General features: G+C 57.2%; 1 protein-coding gene across 1 annotated transcript in view; it reads left to right on the top strand.

Moving 5' to 3' along the window:
* CDK18 (cyclin dependent kinase 18) overlaps positions 1-13048 on the top strand; it is a 32821-nt gene that overhangs the window by 12438 nt on the left and 7335 nt on the right. The window contains exons 2-4 of the mRNA XM_027695041.1: positions 6190-6336; positions 12220-12365; positions 12670-12795. Of these exons, the coding sequence (XP_027550842.1) occupies positions 6213-6336; positions 12220-12365; positions 12670-12795 (396 nt within the window). The 5' untranslated portion in view covers positions 6190-6212. The remainder of the gene's footprint in view (positions 1-6189; positions 6337-12219; positions 12366-12669; positions 12796-13048) is intronic.

The raw sequence follows: 13048 nt of genomic DNA, 5'->3' as shown, positions 1-13048 counted from the left end.
TGGGATGGGATGGGGTGGGATGGGGTGGGATGGAATAGATGGGGTGGGATGGAATAGGATGGATGGGGTGGGATGGGATGGGATGGATGGGATGAGATGGGATGGCATGGCATGGCATGGGGTGGGATGGGATGGGGTGGGATGGGGTGGGATGGGATTGAGCAGGGGATGGGATGGATGGGATGGGATGGGATGGGATGGAGCAGGGCATCTGCTGGTCCACAGTGGCTGCAAATCCAGGCTGCTCATCCCCTGGGGATGCTGAATCCATGGAAACACTGCCACTGTCAGGGCATGGACAATGTGAGCCCTGAGCTCCCCCCCAGCCCCCCGGGGATGTCTGGGGTGGCCACACTGCACAGTTGCAGCCTATTGTTGTTCCAGCTGAACACTGGACACTTTTCTCAGGTTAGGGGAATAAGTGCCCAGTGTTTGGAGGCTGCTGGAATAATGACTGTCATTTGAATGCCTTCCTTGGAGCTGCCCTGATCTCACCAAGAGCCGGGGAGGGAAGAGCCAAGGGAGAGCTGCTGATTGCACCACACGGGGCTGAGAAAGGCAAAATATACAAAGGCAGAACAAACCTCCTTTGTGTGCTCCTGTTACTGGGCTCATTGTCAGCAAATGGGAGGGGAAATGTGCATCCAGCAAAGGGCTTTCCTTCCCCTCCCACCCCTGCCTGGAGTACAGGTTATAATCCCAGCCCTGGAAGTGTCCAAGGCCAGGCTGGATAAACTTGGAGCCACCTGGGATGCTGGAATGTGTCCCTGCCCATGGCAGGAGTTGGAAGAAGATGAGCTTTAAGGTCCCTTCAACCCAAACCAGGCTGGGATTCCATGATTCTATAAAGTCTCCAAAGGCTGGGCTGGCAGGAAGTTTTCCACAGCATCCACCCTTCCCAGGCCATCCCTGTGCCTGCTTCCATGTGGCTGTGCCTGTGCCATTGGGTCTAAACAACAACTTTCAGTTGGAATTCTGCAAAGGAGGAATGGGAACACTGCTGTGCTGGACAGGGCATCACATCCCAGGGGAATTCAACCCAACTGGGAGGGAGGAAGGAAGTGTCCTCATTCTTGGGAAGCCAAGGCATTCCAAGGGGGTCAGAGCCAGAGTGGGAGCCAGTCTTAGGCATTTGCCACAGGATCATTTGTCCTCCCAAGCCTCCTCCCAGCTGTGGCTGTGCCAGGGGAGGACAGTGATGTCCTGGCTGCCACAGTCACATTCCTGGTGCGCTGCATCCCTTGTGATCATGGAAGGCAGTAACACAGGAGGGAAAGGAATGGCAGAGTGAGGATGGACTGGCTCCCTGGGGATGCCAAGCTCCCTTTTCAATCATGCCCAGGGCAGTGGAATGATGGTCTTGCTGTTTGCTACAGGGCTCCTGTAGATTAATAGGAATTGATGGTGCTCCTTTCCCTGCAGGATCTTGACCTCCTGGCAGGGGGGAGATGTCAGGCAGGGCTGAGCTGCGGGAGGCAAATGATCAGGGAGGAGAGCTCTGGCCTTGCTCTCTCCCCTCATCACTCACCTTTTTGGGGAGAGCAATTCCTGCAAACCGCTCTGCCTGCTGGGCAGGGACCACGGCCCATCCCAGCACCGGGCAGGATGTGACCCCAGCTCTGCTGGTCCCCACTGCAGGACTGACCCACTCGGGCTGTGCTTTGTCTGTGCTGGGGAGGGAGCTTGGCACCCCAGGGAGGGAGCTTGGCACCCCAGGGAGGGCTTCAGGCCAACAGCTGAATGGCCAAGGAGATGTTCATTTGGTGGTCAGGGGCTGATGTCCTTCCCTGTTTTCCCTCCTCGCCCTGGGAGGATTCTCAGCTGCCACAGAAAATTCAGCATCGTCCCTGGTCTGTGCTCGAGTCGTTTCCCTCTGACCCCCCAGAACAGCCTCAAGTCACTCCCCATTCCCTTCCACGCACCTCTGAGGACCCGAACACGGCCCTGCAGAGGAAATTCGGAGTGGAGGAGGAATTTGGGTCGTGCTGAGCTCCTGTTTGCACAGGAATGTGCACCGCGGAGGGGCCGAAATCTCTCCCATCTCCTGCTCTCAGACTCCTTGGCGGCTCCTGCAGCTTTTCCCTGCTCCTCCTCCGTGCTGGAGCTTGGGAGGGAGAACCTCAGCCGGGCAAAACGGACCTGGAAAGGGCTGCCCGGCACGGGGGGGGGGGCTGTGCTGGGGAGCTTTGGTTGGGTCTGGCTTTGTCCCGGTGCTTTGCCCTGTGAGGAGGGGCGGGTATTTGATGCCCGGGTTGGTTGGTTGGTTTGTTTAGCCCCGTAGCCACACGCAGCGTTCCGTGAGAGCTGTTGTTTGCTGAGCAAACAGGGCTCCACGAGCACAATTCCCCATTTCTCTCATCCTTGCAGGAGTGAATCAGTGCCACCCAACAGCTGGAAGCAGGAGCTGTAGCTGCTGAACGGGACCGTTCGTTTTGCCTTGTAAACACAACCGTTAATCTCTGTGGGGATTAAAAATTAAAAAAACAACGAAAAAAAAGGCTTAAAAGAAGCAAACTCTTGCCTCCAAGCTTTCCACTCTTTCCTCTGGGAAATGGGGGCGTGAGGCTGTTAAAATGGTAAGGAAAAAATGGAGGCACTTAGCATTTTGAAAAGCAATAAAGCAGTTAGTGCTCCACAGCTCTGCTTCCAAAGCCCTGCCAGGTGCTGGAGGAGACAGGGAACAGTTTCTCTCACTGGTGATGCCTAAAATACCTGTCCCATGAACTGCAGGGCAGGGAACCGGCAGGTTTTGGGTGTACTAATGCAAGGGCGATCCACGTGGACAGTCCCAGCCTGTGGGAACAATTCACTGAGTGTGGTCACTGCCCTGAATGCAGCGTTTAAAGGATCGTTAACTTCTTGTCTTGATCCCGCGAGGAGCTTTCCTGATGGGATTCGGCTTTGGGCTCTTTGAAGTGTTTTAGCCAAGTATTTACTACCCGACTGTATTACAGTAAATGCAGATCACTCACCCTGCTGGCTTTAATCCCCAGTTCCTTGGCCACGTTCCAAGCCGGGTGATTTCATTTTCCGCCTGTTGATGCCTAAACTCCCCGATTGCCGGGTTTTAAACTGCTCCTTCCCCTCGTGTCCTGCCGTGCAGCGTCATGTTTGTGCACGTTGGGAACCATCAGCTCCCTCCATCCCCGGCGCCTCCAGCGCGGGGGTTGCCGTGGTTCCTGTCGGGCTGGAAAACAAAGGGATGGCATCGCTTTGCTCAGCGAGTGCCACTTTCTCTCCCCCAAAGTCAATAAATGCCTCTGCTTCCTTTAGGACACTAAACGTGGTGGGAAAAAAAACCAACGAAAAACAAGAGGAATTCTTCCTTTGAAATCCGTGCTGGGCTGCTCCTTTCAGCTGGAAAGGGGATTCCTTCTCCCGGAAGGAATTCAGATGGAGAGGGGATGAAGCCCCTCATACCCCTGGGTGCTGGGGTGTGGGACCCAACATTTCCTGCCCCAGTCTGACCCTACGTTACTCCTGCAGCTTTCTGGCGTGTACACTGTGGATGCTTTCCTTCCAGGAACGGAGCAAATCCCAGTTTTAGGGGCAAATCCCAGTTTTAGGGGGAACCTTAAGCCACTGGGGCCGGGGCGAATTCCTCTGGGGAGGGGTGAGGGCAGGAACAGCCCCATAAATTCCAGCTGACAAACACTTGAATGGGAACTCCAGCAACAGATGCCAAGCAGGTCCAGGTGTAGCTGGAAGGAACAGCCCCAGCTGCCCGGAGCCGTGAGGATGAGGAGCGTGGAACAGGCAGGGGGCAGCTGGGGAATGGCAGCAGAGGCAGGGAACCATCCCGGTGCTATTTTTACCCCCACCCCGGTTCCTCTCCGAGGAGGTTTATATTTAGCAGCCTGGAGCTGCTGGCATTCCTGGAGGAGGCAAACGGAGGGGGGGAAGGATTGGGATTTGTGGAGCAGAGTTTTTTGCCAGCCTGGAGCCGACGTGAAAACATGAGCACAGGAGCCTCTGTAGCTTTTTCTTTGTCAGGAGCAAAACCTGACCCTGGTTTTCCAGGTGGGTTTAGTTCCTTAAATACCTGCAACGCTGGCAGCGTTTCCACACGCCAGCAGTGCCCTGGTTCGAACTCACTCAGTTTGCAAGGTGAGGAGTCAGATTGGAAACCGTGGGCTGAGAAAAAGGTCTCCAAAGCAAGTGTCAAGCTCTGCCTTCCCTCCCAAAGCAACAGCGCTGCTTGGAGGCGTTATTTGGACCACGAGGAAGGCGCCAGCACGGAGACTTTGTTAATGCAGCATCACCGGTGCCACATCTTTATTGTCAAAGCACGTTTCTGTCGTGCTGAGGAAACATTTCAGTGTCTGCGGGCTGAAGTGGATGTGTCTGTCATCCTCCTGCCTCACTTCCCAGCTCCAAGCAGCCTCCAGCCTCCCTTCCCACCCCCAGCAAACACCCCAGCCCCGATTCCAGGCAGGACTGACCCTTTGCTTTTAAGGTGTTTGCAGCGTTGGGGGTGGGAGATGAGTGGGGGTGGCTGAGGCATGTGAGTGCCCAGGATCCGGGTGAATCCCAGGGATTTTCAGGGGATTCACCCACTGCAGGGTGCCGTGCCTCACCGCAGAGCCTGGCAGGCACCCAAACGGAGTGTTTATATTGCTGACGGGTAATCTTTTAAGCTTTCAGATGCAGGCATGTCAGCCCGAGTGTTCCCGTTGTCCTGGCGACCGGGATGCGCCGGCTCCCGGATGCTGTGTCTGATCGCATCAGCCTGGAATGCGATCACCGTTTGTTTGTGCTGATAAGCCTCGGAGGGGGCTGGGGGGGAGTGGGGACAGCCAGGGAAGAGCAGGGACACCCAGGAGAAGGGGGCCGACCTGCTCCAGGGGTGCGGGGGAAGGCGCGGGATGTGTGTGTTGGTGCAGGAATGAGCTCCTCGGAGTGGGAAAGAACCTCTCTGGATAGTTTTGGTGCCTGTTTGGTACCAAGGGTTGATTTTACCCCTTCAGATCCTCCCTTGGGTTGGTGGGTCAGAGCAGCATTAAGGAAGTCAGAGCTGTTAATGTAAAATCCCCTGGCAGGAAGGTGAGAGGGTCAAGAGGATAAGGGATGGTGGAGGAGCATCCCTACACTCATGGGACTGGGGAGAGGGGCAGAGCTGTGGCTGCTTGAGGGTAAGACACTGATGTCCCATCCCTGGAAGTGTCCAAGGTCAGGTTGGATGGGGCTTGGAGCAACCTGGGCTAGTGGAAGGTGTCCCTGCCCATGGCAGGGGGTGGAATAAGATGAGCTTTAAGGTCCCTTCCAACCCAAACCATTCCATGATTCCATGCCAGCAGGGAGCTGCCAGGACAGCAGGGCTGGTGCTAGAGCCCAAACCCTGCCCAGACACCTCTTCCAGCCTGATCCCATCCGTGCTGCTGAGCCTGGGAAGAGCCAAAGCAGGAAAGGAAAGGCAAAGCAGTGCCCAGAGCGAGCTCCCGTGGCTGCTCAGCCCCAGCACACTTTGCCATGTGCCCCGGGAGGGTTTTCTTCCTTTAAGGGTTTTATTGCTTTAATCAGATCTCCGGCTTAAGGCGACTCTAATGCCCATCAGGATGAGTCACTGGGGCTCACGAGGGAGCCGAGAGGTCAAAGCATCTCCCCGTGCTGTGACTCTGGGGGATCCCCCCCAGCCCATCCTGGCTCCACTCAGCTTTTTGCTGCTGGCTCAGGAAGTCTTTCGTGCAAGGGCAAAGCAGAGCCCGAACTGCCAGGGGAGAGGGGCCTCCCTGCACGGGGAGGAGGGTGGGATTGAGTCTTTTCCGTCACTATTTACTCTTTCTTGCCTTCCTTGTATGTCTCCCCTGCTCTTCCCCCATCCAGGCATTCCCGGAGTTTCCAGGGATGCCACAAGGCACGGCCTGTGTCGGTAGTTGGGACAGAGTGTGCACAACCCTGTCCTGGGCTCAGAAGAGAAGCCCCCCCTGTGCCTCTTGACAACCTCCAGCTCTTAAAAAACGAGGAACCCAAATTTCCCTGGTGGCCACGTGGCTCCTCATCAGCTCTGACCCAGCAGTGGTGCCTCAGGGATGGGGATGTCCCAGGGGACCCCCAGAGGTCCCCACATGGGGGGAAATTTGGGTTGGGATGCTCCCAGAGCCTCAGAGAGCAGGAGCTGTGGGGCTGGAGGGGAGGGTGGAATCCTGTGTGTTGTGCAGCCCTCTCAGCCTGCTCTCCCTTCCCCTGCAGGGCTCTGGCAGCACGGGGGAAAAATGAACAAGATGAAAAACTTCAAGAGGAGGTTTTCGCTCTCGGTCCCGCGGACGGAGACCATCGAGGAGTCGCTGACGGAGTTCACGGAGCAGTTCAACCAGCTCAACAACCAGAGGAATGAAGGTAAGGAGCCCCCAGGCCCCTGATGTGCTGCTGGGGCTGGTCAGGAGCATCTGGGGTCAGTGCTGCCAGCAGGGATCTCCTCTCCAGCCCCCCAGGCTGTTCGATGGGCGTGTGTGGAAAGTTTCTGCCCCTTTGTCGGGGTTGCTTTCCTCATCCATCCCCCGGGATTAATAACACCTTGTCATTCAATGTGAAGAGGGATTTATACTTGCATAAGGAAAGACTTATGGGAGGGAAAGGTATTTGCACAAAACGGGGAGGAATGACACATCTGTGGTCAGGGTTGAGAGTGGGAAAGCGTGGGATCTCCTCCTGCCTGCCCAAAGCACCTCCCCGTGCTGGGACTCTGGGGGGCAAAATTGGGCTGTGAGCCCCCTCCAGGGCTCCAGGCTGACGCTTCCCCCGAGCCAAGGGGGCTGTTCTCTCTCTTCTGGGCATCACATCTCATCCTGGAGGGCCCCAGGGAGGTTTAGGGTTAACAGCTCCCCGAGCCCGAACGGGCACATCCCTTGTGCAAACAGAGCAGCCCTCGGTGCAGGCTGGGGCAGGCTCTGGGGCCTGGGGGGGCAGAGCCAGGGAGGGGCAAGGCTGCAGGCACAGCGTGGGAGCAGCTCAGCCCCGTGGCCGTGCACGGGCAGGCAGAGCCTTTGGGCACCGGCTGGAGTCGGGCTCGGCCCATCCAGGGCTCAATTGGCTGCCGGGGGTGAGAGGCTGAGCCACTCCCGGCCACCCCCTCGTGCCACTGGTGCCTCCCAGCCCCTCCACGCTCCACTCGGCTCCAGCAGGGGCTGGGCCACCATGGAATGATGTCATTGCCTGGCACCGGCGGGGAGGGACCGTCCCCGTGCCAGCCAACCTGCTCCCAAGGAGAGATGCAGTAACCTAATTTAGAGCTGGCTCCCGCAGCCCCTGAGGCTCCTTTATCTCTCTCCACACAGCCAGGCTGCCCTGAGCAGTGTCCCTCCCTCCCAGCCTCCTGCCCTGCTCCCACACACCTCCCCTCACACCCCAGCCAGCAGCCAGGGCTATAATTAGACTTGAGCCCTTAATTAGATGTGCAGAAGCTGTGGGGATAAAATGGGGCAAGGCTGAGGAAGTCCTGGGTGCTGAGAGCTGCTCCTGCTGTTGCCCTCCTTGGGAGAGCTGTGCTCTGGGATGGGCTCCCTGTCTGTGCCCTGCAAACCAGAGAGGGGATTCCCCCATTATCCTGCTCAGATGAAGAGTCAGTCATGGGTCTTCCTTTGCCCCTGGATGGCAAACCAGTGCAAGCAGCATGTGCCAGTCCCTCCCTGGGCTTTTGGGCTTGCTCCTGAGGTAGCCAGGAGAGAGAAAGGGGAAAGTCTGAGCAGACCCTGGGGCCAGGACTGAGGGTGTTCCCAGCCCACGGTTAGAGGCTGGACCAGTACTAGACTGGGATGTGGTGTAGGAGATCCTCCTGCCTGGACCAGAACCAGTCCATGAGGAGGTGTATTAGGACCTGGGAATGCATCAGGGGCTCAGGATCTGCCAGCACCACTCTGGGGGTGCAGCTCCTCCTGTGCAGCCTCGAGCTGTCCCAGGTCCAGCTCCCACTGATCCTCCCACCAGGATGTGGCACATCCTGGCCCTCTCCCCAGCTTTCCCTCCTTGGTGCCCCCCATTCCCTGGTTGCCCAGTTCCCAGTTTGGACCCCATCCCTCTCCCACAGAGCCCAGGCTGTGCCCACCACCCCAAACCCGCTCCCTCCCATGAGATCCCATGACCGAGTTTCCTGTGGGGATTGTGAACGACCCTCAGGAGTCACCTCCAGGGTGCCCTTAATCCCCTCTCCTGGTTGTTTATGGAGGGCCCTGACAGCCACATTTGTCTGAGGCATCTCTTGGCTGACAATGAACCCTCCTGGCTGGGAACTCCTCACCCACATCCCTGTGCCAGGAGGCTCCTCAGGGGGAAGCTGGAGGGGGACAGACAGAGAAGGGGGTTTTGCACCAGGGTTTGTGGTCAGGTTTGGGCCCCATGGGAGCTGCCTGGCCTGGAGAGGGCTCTGAGTTTAGTTCTCTCTGAGGTCTTGGTCGGTTTTGCAGGCGGAGAATCAAAATGCAGCGAGGGAAAATAACTTTGCTCCAGGTGTGGGGAGCAGAGCTGAGCCTGCAGCCGTGGCAGCAGCTCCTGTGCTGCTTCTCTTCCCCATGGAACAGCTCCACTGGACTTTCACCTTCCCTGTTAGGATCTCTGGGGCTGCCCCTGGGCTGTCTCTGCCCTCCCCCGGGCTCCAGACCCGCCTGCAGGGATCCTGTCTGTCCTGGTGACAACAGTGACAGCTCAGGCTCTGTGATCACTGGCTCCAGAGACAAGTGCTAATCACAGCTCAGATCAACACCATCGGTTTTCCCTTTCCTCACCTCGTGTAGCTCCTCAAGGGAGTTGCTTGCAGGTTTTATGTTCCCTCCAGCATCAGAAATCAGGGGGCAGCAGCATCGTGGCAGTCTGTGCTGGCTGGGAATGTCTGTGCCCACCCTCGGGGAGGAGGGTGATGCAGAGGCCAGACCTCCTCACGAGGTGCTCCAAGAATCATAGAATCCCAGGCTGGTTTGGGTTGGAAGGGACCTTAAAGCTCGTCTCATTCCAACCCCCTGCCACGGGCAGGGACACCTTCCACCAGACCAGGCTGCTCAAGAGCATCTGCAGGAGCTGCCCTGGCTCATGGAACAGGACAAGGCAGGACCTTCTCCTGGGGACAAACCTCCCTCTGTTGGGTGTGTGGTGAGAAATCCCCAGCTCTGTCCTCTCCATCCAGGAGTTCTCATGATCTCACTCACAGGGGCTGATAAAACGAGGGGAAAAAACAGGCTTTTTTTTTTCTTTTTCCAGGCTGGAAAAGCAAACAGCTTTTCCTGCCACAGGCAATGTCACCTTGGTGGAGCCTGACAATGCAGGCTCCATTTTTTTCAGAGATATCAGGTCTTGGTGTCTCCCATCTGCTTTGATAAGAAGTTGGTGGCATCCAGCAACAGCTCTTACCTGTGCCCAGGCTCTGCCCCAAACCAGCTGCTCTGTGCTCCCAGGCCCAGATGGGGCTGCAAAGGTAATTCCCAATTTACAGCAGCATAAAACAGAGCCAGATCTGACCTTGGGAGCTCAAAGCCACAAAGAGATGACCACGAGTGGGAGGGAGGAGGATGAATAATCCAAGCTCTGAGAGCAACAGAGCCTTGAGAGGAGAGAGTTCACACTTAGCAAAGTAATTAGAAGTCAGGCAAGCAGCGGAGGGTTCTGGCCCCTTTCCTTGGGAGATCAAAGCTTGTTTTGGCAGGGGTTGTGTTTAAATGTATTTCTGGGAGGGCGGGAGGCTCGTCAGAGGCAGCTGCCGTGTCTGCGGGCTCACTTTAATTTGCTTTGATATCCCAGGCAGCCTCCTTGTTTGCAGGGTGTCAGGGCCCCCCCTGAGCCACGGGAAATGCTGAGCCAGAATCCAGCAGGCCCTCACTTTGCACACCCACAGCTTCACATCTCCCCCCTCTGTGAGCGCCCAGGAGGGTCCTCCAAGCCCAGGGGCAACTCCAGCCCTGGGGGAGCATCCCCGTGGGATTGGGAATCCCTGGGTGCACCTTGGGACAGCCCAGGGGGTGCTGAGCTGGCACATCCCCCTCCCCACTCCCCCAGACACCTTTCCTCTCATCCCTGCAAGTCTCCTGTGTGTTTTACCTGCTTTTCCCATCCCCTTTGGATGCACTGGAATATCCAGGTTGTCGATTTACCTCTGACTTCACCTCTAATGTTCATATAGATGAGGAGATCGACACTGATCTGCTGGTTCAAAGAGACAGTGCTGCTGCTTTGCACCTTCCAGGACAGGCTGCACCTTTTCCCAAGCTTTGGGGCTTTTTTTTAACCTATGGGAACCAGCACAAATTCACCCAGACCATCGTTTAAGGTGGATTAGTTGGAGCCCATTCAGCCTGATTTTAAATGGCTTTTGGGGTTGGTTGTTTTTTTGTTCTTTTTTTTTTGTTTGTTTGGTTTGATTTGGGGTTTTTTTTGTTTGTTTGTTTGGTTTGGTTTTGGTTTGTTGGTTTTTTTCTCCTGGCAGATAATTTGCTTAGGAAATGAGCAAGTGAAAAAAATTCGATCCAGTTTCATTGATCCATTTCATTGGTTCCTTTCATACCTGTGGTTAATTCAGGATGTTCCCCAATCGTTCCTGTACAAGCAGATGGACGGAAGGGGAAGGGACCAAAACCTCCTGGCGCTGTTTCAGACCCTCTCCAGCCCAGTGGCACGGGCTGACCCCACCTCTTAGGTGTGGGCTGCCTACCCAGGACACCCCTCAGGTTCCCTGCTTCCCCGGTGACCATGGCACAAAAACACATCTTTTCCCAGGTCACTTGCCTGCCACCTCTCATCCATCAGACCAGCAAACTGCAGCCAGGTCCCAGCCCTGCTCAGCGCCCCGTGAAAAGCAGCCCTGCCTGCCCAGCCCTCAGCCATGAGATCATCGCTGGCGCTCGGGCAGAGCAGGGATTGTCTCCCTGCAGCCCCGGGGAGAGGGCTGGGCCATGGGCAGGGGCCAGCCCGGGGCAGCAGCTCCTCCTCCCTGCGGAGTTTCTCTCCTGCTGGGTGTCTGAATGCAGAGAGGGGCATCCTTGGACCCTCCGGGTGTAATTTGGAGCGTGGCTGCAGAATTAGGAGAAGGGAGAGAGCTGTGTGGCCACCGGGAAGGGCGTGGGATGGTCCTCCCTGCTTGGCCCCACACCTTTTCAGTGGGAAATGCGTCCCTCCCTTGGGGGGGGGAGGTGGTTCTCCTCCATCCCAGCACACCCAGGTTGGTGCTGCCTCCTCCTGAACAGCCCCTTGGAAACAGCATCCGTGTGGATCAGAGGAATCCACCTCACTGGGGTCCAGGTGACCTGTGTTGAACCCAGCAGGGTTTGGCTCTGCCTCTGTGAGTGCCAGAGTGTTCCCACCAACCAGCTGTTCATTACAGAATGAGGAGGGTTGAGTGAAAACCTCAAACTGGGGGCCAGAAGGAGCTCAATGGCTTTTTTTGTTCTGATTTTCTCGCTCCTTTCGGGGTTTCTTGGTCTCACACTCTGAGGCTTCACACCTGGAGCCCTGAGAGAAGAGTTGTTTTTCCTGAGCTGCTTTGGTTTTCAAGAGAGCTCTTGTGCTCCTTGGGGCTGTGCCTGGCTCAGGGCAGCAGGTTGGGGCAGGAAGGGCCTGGAGTGGTTTGTTTTGCAATAAGTGACTGCAGCCTTTAATCCCAAACACCTTCCAAGAAACGGTCACATCCTTGGAGGAAAGTGCCCTGATGCCTTTGGATTTGGTGGTTCCCAGGGCAGATGGGATGTGTGTGTGTGTGTGTGTGAACTCCTTGGGTTCAGGGCTCTCTTTCTGTTTTGCTCCTGTATTGACCCAGCCCAGAGGGATCCAGAGCCACGGACAGGCACCTCGGTCTTCCTAAAGTGCAGGTGGTGTTTTGCCTAATGTGGCATTTGGGAGGATAAAGCTGGGAAGTCAAGGTGAATACTCACCCCTGCACAACCTCATGGTGCTGCTGCAGGAAGGCTGAACACTGGAATGGGATGTGGGAGCTCTGGGTGGCCTGGGGTGTGAAGAAGTTCCCCCCTCTGCATCCCCCTCCCTGTCTGTCAAGGCAGAGGGGATGCACAGGGTGCTTTGGGGGTGCTGGAGAGCAGAGCCCTGTGGGTGCTGAGGCATCAGGAGTCTGGAGCAAAAAGCAGGAATTCCCTTGGCCTCCCACACATAGAGAAGGAAGATATTCCTGTGGCCCCAGAGCATCTCTGCACGTCCCTGCCCTGCTCGCACTCCCTTTTCTCCAAAGTAAATTCTTTGGCACTTCAGCCACCACTCCAGCAGCTCATTCTCCCGTCTTTTTGTCCTCAGACCTGGCCCAAGGGCACCTGCAGCTGGGACAGCTGGGCAGGGAATTCCGGGCCGACAGCAGCCCCCTCTCGCCGTCGGAGGTGGAAGGGCAGTCCCCGGTGGCCGTCAGGTACCGCAGCAACAACCAGCGCCGCTTCTCCATGGAGGCAAGTGCTGCTGCGGGCTGGGGAGGGGGCAGGGGGGACGTGGGAACCTCCGGCTGTCACCTCCCTGCTGGCTGGAAGAGCCGGTGTTGGGTTTGTGGGGACCTGGCAGTGTCAGACACGAGCCCTTGGGTGCCCTCAGCATCACCCCCATGGTACCTGACCGAGCCCAGGGCACATCCCCATGAGCACATCACCCCCCTCTTCCCTTTTCCTCTCGCCGACGGTCCCACAGATGCTGCCCCATCACTTCACCATCCACAGCAGCTCTCCCTTCATCACCCATCCCCTCTGTCCCTCTCTGCAGGACGTCAGCAAACGCCTCTCCCTGCCCATGGACATCCGCCTGCCCCCCGAGTTCCTGCAGAAGCTGCAGATGGAGAGCCCGGAGTTCCCCAAGCCCCTGAGCAGGATGTCCCGACGGGCTTCCCTCGTAAGGCTCACTGTGCCCTCGGGCTGTGCCAGGGGAGGGGCAGCTTGGACATCAGGAGGAGTTTCCTCCTGGAAAGGGTGGTCAGGCACTGGAAGGGGCTGCCCAGGGAGGTGGTGGAGTCCCCCCTCAGTGCTCTGGGCGGGGGGACAAGGTGGGGGTCAGTCACTCAGTCTTGGAGATCTTTCCCAACCCAAAGGACTCTGTGACCCTGAGATCTGCATCCCCTCCCCACTCTGTGATCCCAAGATCTGCA

This window comes from Neopelma chrysocephalum, unplaced genomic scaffold, assembly GCF_003984885.1.
Source record: "Neopelma chrysocephalum unplaced genomic scaffold, ASM398488v2 Primary Assembly neopelma1_100, whole genome shotgun sequence".
Classification (NCBI taxonomy): domain Eukaryota; kingdom Metazoa; phylum Chordata; class Aves; order Passeriformes; family Pipridae; genus Neopelma; species Neopelma chrysocephalum.
Note: the sequence above shows the minus strand (reverse complement) of the source record. Positions and strands in the feature narration are given on the sequence as shown.